General features: G+C 38.5%; 2 protein-coding genes and 2 long non-coding RNA genes across 6 annotated transcripts in view; 3 read left to right on the top strand and 1 right to left on the bottom strand.

Annotated features, from left to right (window-relative positions):
- LOC307034520 (N-lysine methyltransferase KMT5A-A-like) overlaps window positions 1-4745 on the top strand; it is a gene marked incomplete at its 3' end in the record, with an annotated part of 6784 nt that extends 2039 nt beyond the window's left edge. The window contains exons 1-8 of the mRNA XM_079673347.1: window positions 1-89; window positions 1896-1991; window positions 2789-2920; window positions 3039-3201; window positions 3396-3588; window positions 3886-3954; window positions 4277-4345; window positions 4668-4745. The exon at window positions 1-89 is cut by the window's left edge and continues 2039 nt beyond it. Coding sequence (XP_079529473.1) covers window positions 32-89; window positions 1896-1991; window positions 2789-2920; window positions 3039-3201; window positions 3396-3588; window positions 3886-3954; window positions 4277-4345; window positions 4668-4745 — 858 coding nt within the window. The 5' untranslated portion in view covers window positions 1-31. The remainder of the gene's footprint in view (window positions 90-1895; window positions 1992-2788; window positions 2921-3038; window positions 3202-3395; window positions 3589-3885; window positions 3955-4276; window positions 4346-4667) is intronic.
- The window catches only part of LOC307031599 (nephronectin-like), a 63475-nt gene that overhangs the window by 4230 nt on the left and 49245 nt on the right, over window positions 1-10000 (bottom strand). The window lies entirely within an intron of this gene.
- Window positions 5060-5912, top strand: LOC307031612. The gene is made up of 3 exons (XR_013806013.1): window positions 5060-5127; window positions 5450-5518; window positions 5841-5912. It is a non-coding gene; the product is annotated as an uncharacterized lncRNA (long non-coding RNA).
- Window positions 9682-10000, top strand: part of LOC307031610 — a 1645-nt gene continuing 1326 nt past the window's right edge. The window contains exon 1 of the long non-coding RNA XR_013806011.1: window positions 9682-9819. This is a non-coding gene — a long non-coding RNA (uncharacterized lncRNA). The remainder of the gene's footprint in view (window positions 9820-10000) is intronic.

Here is a 10000-nt window from a genome sequence, read left to right as displayed (position 1 = left end):
AGTGTCAACAAAAGACTGGGAAAGTTGAAGAATGCTACAAAAATCCCAGTTTGGAACATTCCCCAGGTCAACAGGTGAACTGGAAACAGGTGAGTGTCATGATTGGGTATAAAAGAAGCCTCAAATATTTTCAAGCAAGGATGGGGCGAGGTTCCCCACTTTGTGAAGAACTGCGTGAGCAAATAGTCCAACAGTTTAAGAACAACGTTTCTCAACGTACAATTGAGAGGAAATTAGGGATTCCATCATTCTGGTTTGGTGTGAAAGTGGCAACAGAGAACTGTTCGGGCTCCATGCTGGTTCAACAGCGGTTCGCAATTGGTTCTCAATGTTGAACCAGTTTGCTTTTCCGCTGACCAGAGCCTCCTGTATGAGCTACGTCATCACGTCGCTGTTAACGCCGCGGCGTAAAGCCTACATCACAACAACAATGGCGTCTTACATCGGAGCTGTGCTTCTGTTGCTCTTAAGCTTATGAAGCATGATTGAATTGAAGAACAACTTGTGCACCTTTCAGGGATTCAAACTTGTTGTTTTGGAACCCCCTATTTAGTTTTTCACCTGCTGGGCCCAGAGTAAAATGCTTTGGTGAGCATAAACTAGAGGGGAACAGCAAACACCAGTGTGATTTTGGTGAAGTTGTGACTATCTTGGACAAAGATATAGGGGGGGGGGGATCCAAATCCGGCAGCACCTGCTCTGCTGGATTTGGAAGCCCCTCTTTAATTTTGTACCTGCTGGGCCCAGAGTAAAATGCTTTTGTGAGCACACACTAGAGGGGAACAGGCAACAGTGTGATTTTGGTGATGTTGTGACTGTCCTGGACAAAGTTGTAGGGGGGGTGCCATATCTAGCAGGAGAAATACCTGCTCTGCTGAACATGTTATGTAGAGAACAGTGCAGATCTTCCCTATTGACACCAGTAAAAACCTAGTCTAAAATAAGGAACATTAATAGTGTGATAGAGGCACAGATATAAGATCAATAATACACTTTATTTTAGGGCACCTTTCAAAACATTCAATGTCACTTCAAAATAAAATAAAAAATAAAATATGAGTGGCATTACAATACAAACATGTGTTGAGTAGGAAATCACAGAGGACAATCACATTCAAAGGAGCAATTAAAGTGAGTGAAGCCAGTTTGAAAAAATTATCTTTGAGGCTTGATTGAAAATAACACATTGTCTGACATTATCATATATGTTATATCATTACTGTTATATAATTGCTTACTATTCGTGGTTATCAAGTATCAGACACTTAAACAACAGCGAAGGTTTTAAGAAATAGGACTATACTGACAAATTACATATTATCCTGTCATTGTCTGTGCTGAAGGAGGAACATAACAGAGTGGGACTACACTTAAAAACGGAAGTTTGTTCCAATACGAAGATTGTGACAGATCTGAAAAGTGTCCTTAAAACGAGCCTCCTCGCAATTGTATGCACATTATTTATTCAACCGTTTGCTGTTTAATCTGATGGGAAATAAATATATCATTCAAAAGATGCACGTCCTCGCGAACAGGGCTTCAATCTACGGCAAGGCTTCAATCTACGGCATAACACCGGCATTGCTGACTCTTCTCAGCCTCTCAAATCATATTAAATTGATCCTTTTTCCATTAAAGGGAAACACTGCTTTAGCAAGGGAGCACCACGTTCCCAGCAGGTAACCACGAAAATTATTTCAGTGTCCGGCCCGGGCCGAGCAGGCATCATCATATGTCCGAAAAATAGGCAGAGTATCCGGATTACATGGAGCTCAGCTCAATGTTACAATAAGTTATAATTTACTTTTAATAAGGTAACTTTACCTTTGTTTACATGCATCCAATCATGAATGTATACATTTGCCCTTAATAATATTTTGACGTTTGGGAATCAGCATTCCGTGGAAATTCACAAGGGGGAGGGACTCCCCGGACTGCGGTGGCAGTGAGGCCATATTCGCATTTCATTCCCCAGACGTCACAAGTTCAAGGTAGGACTGGTGTAAAAAATTAAATGACACTGCTAATGTTATCTTTTAATTCTTGTTTCGAAGCTTGTCACTGTTTTTATATTGGAAGCTTGGTGAAACTGTATGGAATGACAGGTTTTAGGGTAAAACGTTAGCAGCTACGGCTAATGCTAGCTTATTTGGGGACACATGTCAGCATTCATCTAGTCAGTAGGCCTACATTTGCGTTTTTTATTCCAAATAATGTTATTTAAGGCAGTTTTTTCCATACATTTATTGAGCAAGCATTTGTAGATAATATTGATGAGTTTAATTCATCCTGGTAAGTTCCAACTCCATGTGAGTTGGAACTTAAAAGTAAAAGTAGCATGCTTCACAGACATAGCATGCTTCACAGACATAGCTGTTAGCCCGTTGCTGTGTTAACAGTGAACTATGCTCTGATTAAGTTGATGAAATATCTCAGATATTTAGCGTGATTGCTGACTGTTACCTATGTTATTGCCGTCTTATAATCACAGCTTTCCATGTCTTACATTTGTCTGCACTTTTCAAGCTGTTAGCTGCTGGAAGCAGCCAGTTAGTTAGCCATCTGTTTCTGCATCTGAATTTAAAGTTCATTTAAACCCATACAGCGTAACAGCGTTAACACTGGTTGAGATTTTGAGGGAAGCATCCAGTGAAAATATGAAGCTGAACAGTTTATTTAGTTTATAGATGCCAAATGCAGTGACTTATCAGCCATTGTTACACATATTAAGCTGTTTCAGTGGCATGGCTTTCATAGATAATCAAAGGTTCTGTTTTCTCACCAACAGTGAAAATAATGGATATGACATCAGCAAGACCTCGGAGAGCAAAGATTAAACCGCGAGAAGAGGCTGCACATTTTTCATCCGTGTGCAAAGACAAGGATGGATTTGATGTGAAATTCATCAATTCCTATAAAGGTGAGTGACAAAAGTATTTTGTCACTATTTTGTGTACTATTCTTGTCATGAGCATGACAAATGTGTATTGTTTTTTAACCTCATCACTTCTCCTGACCCATCCTCTGATCTTTGTTAGGTCGAGGAGTTTTCAGCTGCCGACCGTTTCAAAATGGAGACTTCCTCATTGAATACAGAGGGGAAGTCATTACAAAGTGTGAACGTGAAAACCGGCATAAACTATATCATAATGCACTCAAGGTTTTCATGTTCGACTTTCGTTTTAATGGACAAGAGTTATGGTAGGTAAATATTGTAATGTTATTTCTAAATGTGTAGTTACCCAGACATACAAACACTGCTATATTGATGTTAAGTTGGGCATACAGTGTACATTTTGAGACTTTTTTTGTCTATATGTATTTAATCTAATGCTAGTTTGCTGTGGTTGTAATACTGTTAGTTTGTAATCAGAATTGTGTCCTTGCCCAATCAGTGTTGATGCTGCCAAAGAGGACAACTCCCTAGGGAGACTTGTCAACGATGACCATGTGAACCCGAACTGCAAAATGAAATTGATCAAAGTGGATGGAAAGCCCCATCTTTGTCTTTTTGCACTCAAAGACATCAGTCCCGGACAAGAGATAGCTTATGACTACAGCGATTCTGATTGGCCATGGAGATGCAGGGTAATTATGAATGGTGTCTTGTATCATCACTGCTATGTAAATCTATCATTTAACACTATTTTCACAATAAACTTAGCTCTGCCATGTCCAATATGTTAGTCACATGGAAAATTGAACAGTTCTATAAGAAATGCTATTAATACATAAGATGATTTTAAATTATGGCCATTGACTTGATGACCTGTTATTGAACTATGAGGTGGATATTGTGTGTTAACTCACAACAAGAGCCAGTAAAGCATTTGTGTACTACTATGGATGTTTAGTGATTCAACTTTGTCCTTCTTCATCCCCAAGATTTCCACTGAGACTCTGCATGAAGATGGTGCCATGACATCTGAGTCCCATTGTGATGACATTCAACAGGTGAGTTAACCACAACTCAATGTTGGTATTAGTTACATTTTTCTTTCCAGTTATAAACCATGTAGACTGGATTTGAATTGTGAGGTTTGATACACAGGTCCTGTGTATCACTCTACTGGACCGCTTTAGACACTAAGAGGACTGTGTGTCAATGCTGTTTTTCTTCTTACTGTTAAACTGAATGATCATACTCTTTAGATATTACATACTATAATCAGTGTCTTTCTACATGATTGTGTTAACTCACAACAAGAGCCATTAAAGCATTTGTGTACTACTATGGATGTTTAGTGATTCAACTTGGTCCTTCTTCATCCCCAAGATTTCCACTGAGACTCTGCATGAAGATGCTGCCATGACATCTGAGTCCCATTGTTTTGACATTCAACAGGTGAGTTAACCACAACTCAATGTTGGTATTAGTTACATGTTTCTTTCCAGTTATAAACCATGTAGACTGGATTTGAATTGTGAGGTTCGATACACAGGTCCTGTGTATCACTCTACTGGACCGCTTTAGACACTAAGAGGACTGTGTGTCAATGCTGTTTTTCTTCTTACTGTTAAACTGAATGATCATACTCTTTAGATATTACATACTATAATCAGTGTCTTTCTACATGATTGTGTTAACTCACAACAAGAGCCAGTAAAGCATTTGTGTACTACTATGGATGTTTAGTGATTCAACTTGGTCCTTCTTCATCCCCAAGATTTCCACTGAGACTCTGCATGAAGATGGTGCCATGACATCTGAGTCCCATTGTGATGACATTCAACAGGTGAGTTAACCACAACTCAATGTTGGTATTAGTTACATGTTTCTTTCCAGTTATAAACCATGTAGACTGGATTTGAATTGTGAGGTTCGATACACAGGTCCTGTGTATCACTCTACCGGACCGCTTTAGACATTAAGAGGACTGTGTGTCAATGCCTTTTTTCTTCTTACTGTTAAACTGAATGATCATACTCTTTAGATATTACATACTATAATAAGTGTCTTTCTACATGATTGTGTTAACTCACAACAAGAGCCAGTAAAGCATTTGTGTACTACTATGGATGTTTAGTGATTCAACTTGGTCCTTCTTCATCCCCAAGATTTCCACTGAGACTCTGCATGAAGATGCTGCCATGACATCTGAGTCCCATTGTGATGACATTCAACAGGTGAGTTAACCACAACTCAATGTTGGTATTAGTTACATGTTTCTTTCCAGTTATAAACCATGTAGACTGGATTTGAATTGTGAGGTTCGATACACAGGTCCTGTGTATCACTCTACTGGACCGCTTTAGACACTAAGAGGACTGTGTGTCAATGCCTTTTTTCTTCTTACTGTTAAACTGAATGATCATACTCTTTAGATATTACATACTATAATCAGTGTCTTTCTACATGATTGTGTTAACTCACAACAAGAGCCAGTAAAGCATTTGTGTACTACTATGGATGTTTAGTGATTCAACTTGGTCCTTCTTCATCCCCAAGATTTCCACTGAGACTCTGCATGAAGATGCTGCCATGACATCTGAGTCCCATTGTGATGACATTCAACAGGTGAGTTAACCACAACTCAATGTTGGTATTAGTTACATGTTTCTTTCCAGTTATAAACCATGTAGACTGGATTTGAATTGTGAGGTTCGATACACAGGTCCTGTGTATCACTCTACTGGACCGCTTTAGACACTAAGAGGACTGTGTGTCAATGCCTTTTTTCTTCTTACTGTTAAACTGAATGATCATACTCTTTAGATATTACATACTATAATCAGTGTCTTTCTACATGATTGTGTTAACTCACAACAAGAGCCAGTAAAGCATTTTTGTACTACTATGGATGTTTAGTGATTAAACTTTGTCCTTATTCATCCCCAAGATTTCCACTGAGACTCTGCATGAAGATGCTGCCATGACATCTGAGTCCCATTGTGATGACATTCAACAGGTGAGTTAACCACAACTCAATGTTGGTATTAGTTACATGTTTCTTTCCAGTTATAAACCATGTAGACTGGATTTGAATTGTGAGGTTCGATACACAGGTCCTGTGTATCACTCTACTGGACCGCTTTAGACACTAAGAGGACTGTGTGTCAATGCTGTTTTTCTTCTTACTGTTAAACTGAATGATCATACTCTTTAGATATTACATACTATAATCAGTGTCTTTCGACATGATTGTGTTAACTCACAACAAGAGCCAGTAAAGCATTTTTGTACTACTATGGATGTTTAGTGATTAAACTTTGTCCTTATTCATCCCCAAGATTTCCACTGAGACTCTGCATGAAGATGCTGCCATGACATCTGAGTCCCATTGTGATGACATTCAACAGGTGAGTTAACCACAACTCAATGTTGGTATTAGTTACATGTTTCTTTCCAGTTATAAACCATGTAGACTGGATTTGAATTGTGAGGTTCGATACACAGGTCCTGTGTATCACTCTACTGGACCGCTTTAGACACTAAGAGGACTGTGTGTCAATGCCTTTTTTCTTCTTACTGTTAAACTGAATGATCATACTCTTTAGATATTACATACTATAATCAGTGTCTTTCTACATGATTGTGTTAACTCACAACAAGAGCCAGTAAAGCATTTTTGTACTACTATGGATGTTTAGTGATTAAACTTTGTCCTTATTCATCCCCAAGATTTCCACTGAGACTCTGCATGAAGATGCTGCCATGACATCTGAGTCCCATTGTGATGACATTCAACAGGTGAGTTAACCACAACTCAATGTTGGTATTAGTTACATGTTTCTTTCCAGTTATAAACCATGTAGACTGGATTTGAATTGTGAGGTTCGATACACAGGTCCTGTGTATTACTCTACTGGACCGCTTTAGACACTAAGAGGACTGTGTGTCAATGCCTTTTTTCTTCTTACTGTTAAACTGAATGATCATACTCTTTAGATATTACATACTATAATCAGTGTCTTTCTACATGATTGTGTTAACTCACAACAAGAGCCAGTAAAGCATTTGTGTACTACTATGGATGTTTAGTGATTAAACTTTGTCCTTCTTCATCCCCAAGATTTCCACTGAGACTCTGCATGAAGATGGTGCCATGACATCTGAGTCCCATTGTGATGACATTCAACAGGTGAGTTAACCACAACTCAATGTTGGTATTAGTTACATGTTTCTTTCCAGTTATAAACCATGTAGACTGGATTTGAATTGTGAGGTTCGATACACAGGTCCTGTGTATCACTCTACCGGACCGCTTTAGACATTAAGAGGACTGTGTGTCAATGCCTTTTTTCTTCTTACTGTTAAACTGAATGATCATACTCTTTAGATATTACATACTATAATAAGTGTCTTTCTACATGATTGTGTTAACTCACAACAAGAGCCAGTAAAGCATTTGTGTACTACTATGGATGTTTAGTGATTCAACTTGGTCCTTCTTCATCCCCAAGATTTCCACTGAGACTCTGCATGAAGATGCTGCCATGACATCTGAGTCCCATTGTGATGACATTCAACAGGTGAGTTAACCACAACTCAATGTTGGTATTAGTTACATGTTTCTTTCCAGTTATAAACCATGTAGACTGGATTTGAATTGTGAGGTTCGATACACAGGTCCTGTGTATCACTCTACTGGACCGCTTTAGACACTAAGAGGACTGTGTGTCAATGCCTTTTTTCTTCTTACTGTTAAACTGAATGATCATACTCTTTAGATATTACATACTATAATCAGTGTCTTTCTACATGATTGTGTTAACTCACAACAAGAGCCAGTAAAGCATTTGTGTACTACTATGGATGTTTAGTGATTCAACTTGGTCCTTCTTCATCCCCAAGATTTCCACTGAGACTCTGCATGAAGATGCTGCCATGACATCTGAGTCCCATTGTGATGACATTCAACAGGTGAGTTAACCACAACTCAATGTTGGTATTAGTTACATGTTTCTTTCCAGTTATAAACCATGTAGACTGGATTTGAATTGTGAGGTTCGATACACAGGTCCTGTGTATCACTCTACTGGACCGCTTTAGACACTAAGAGGACTGTGTGTCAATGCCTTTTTTCTTCTTACTGTTAAACTGAATGATCATACTCTTTAGATATTACATACTATAATCAGTGTCTTTCTACATGATTGTGTTAACTCACAACAAGAGCCAGTAAAGCATTTTTGTACTACTATGGATGTTTAGTGATTAAACTTTGTCCTTATTCATCCCCAAGATTTCCACTGAGACTCTGCATGAAGATGCTGCCATGACATCTGAGTCCCATTGTGATGACATTCAACAGGTGAGTTAACCACAACTCAATGTTGGTATTAGTTACATGTTTCTTTCCAGTTATAAACCATGTAGACTGGATTTGAATTGTGAGGTTCGATACACAGGTCCTGTGTATTACTCTACTGGACCGCTTTAGACACTAAGAGGACTGTGTGTCAATGCTGTTTTTCTTCTTACTGTTAAACTGAATGATCATACTCTTTAGATATTACATACTATAATCAGTGTCTTTCTACATGATTGTGTTAACTCACAACAAGAGCCAGTAAAGCATTTTTGTACTACTATGGATGTTTAGTGATTAAACTTTGTCCTTATTCATCCCCAAGATTTCCACTGAGACTCTGCATGAAGATGCTGCCATGACATCTGAGTCCCATTGTGATGACATTCAACAGGTGAGTTAACCACAACTCAATGTTGGTATTAGTTACATGTTTCTTTCCAGTTATAAACCATGTAGACTGGATTTGAATTGTGAGGTTCGATACACAGGTCCTGTGTATCACTCTACTGGACCGCTTTAGACACTAAGAGGACTGTGTGTCAATGCCTTTTTTCTTCTTACTGTTAAACTGAATGATCATACTCTTTAGATATTACATACTATAATCAGTGTCTTTCTACATGATTGTGTTAACTCACAACAAGAGCCAGTAAAGCATTTGTGTACTACTATGGATGTTTAGTGATTAAACTTTGTCCTTCTTCATCCCCAAGATTTCCACTGAGACTCTGCATGAAGATGGTGCCATGACATCTGAGTCCCATTGTGATGACATTCAACAGGTGAGTTAACCACAACTCAATGTTGGTATTAGTTACATTTTTCTTTCCAGTTATAAACCATGTAGACTGGATTTGAATTGTGAGGTTCGATACACAGGTCCTGTGTATCACTCTACTGGACCGCTTTAGACACTAAGAGGACTGTGTGTCAATGCTGTTTTTCTTCTTACTGTTAAACTGAATGATCATACTCTTTAGATATTACATACTATAATCAGTGTCTTTCTACATGATTGTGTTAACTCACAACAAGAGCCATTAAAGCATTTGTGTACTACTATGGATGTTTAGTGATTCAACTTGGTCCTTCTTCATCCCCAAGATTTCCACTGAGACTCTGCATGAAGATGCTGCCATGACATCTGAGTCCCATTGTGATGACATTCAACAGGTGAGTTAACCACAACTCAATGTTGGTATTAGTTACATGTTTCTTTCCAGTTATAAACCATGTAGACTGGATTTGAATTGTGAGGTTCGATACACAGGTCCTGTGTATCACTCTACTGGACCGCTTTAGACACTAAGAGGACTGTGTGTCAATGCTGTTTTTCTTCTTACTGTTAAACTGAATGATCATACTCTTTAGATATTACATACTATAATCAGTGTCTTTCTACATGATTGTGTTAACTCACAACAAGAGCCAGTAAAGCATTTGTGTACTACTATGGATGTTTAGTGATTCAACTTGGTCCTTCTTCATCCCCAAGATTTCCACTGAGACTCTGCATGAAGATGGTGCCATGACATCTGAGTCCCATTGTGATGACATTCAACAGGTGAGTTAACCACAACTCAATGTTGGTATTAGTTACATGTTTCTTTCCAGTTATAAACCATGTAGACTGGATTTGAATTGTGAGGTTCGATACACAGGTCCTGTGTATCACTCTACCGGACCGCTTTAGACATTAAGAGGACTGTGTGTCAATGCCTTTTTTCTTCTTACTGTTAAACTGA

Source organism: Notothenia rossii, assembly GCF_949606895.1.
Source record: "Notothenia rossii genome assembly, chromosome: 3".
Taxonomy (NCBI): domain Eukaryota; kingdom Metazoa; phylum Chordata; class Actinopteri; order Perciformes; family Nototheniidae; genus Notothenia; species Notothenia rossii.
The sequence above is the reverse complement of the archived record's forward strand: the minus strand, read 5'-3'. Positions and strand labels throughout refer to the sequence as shown.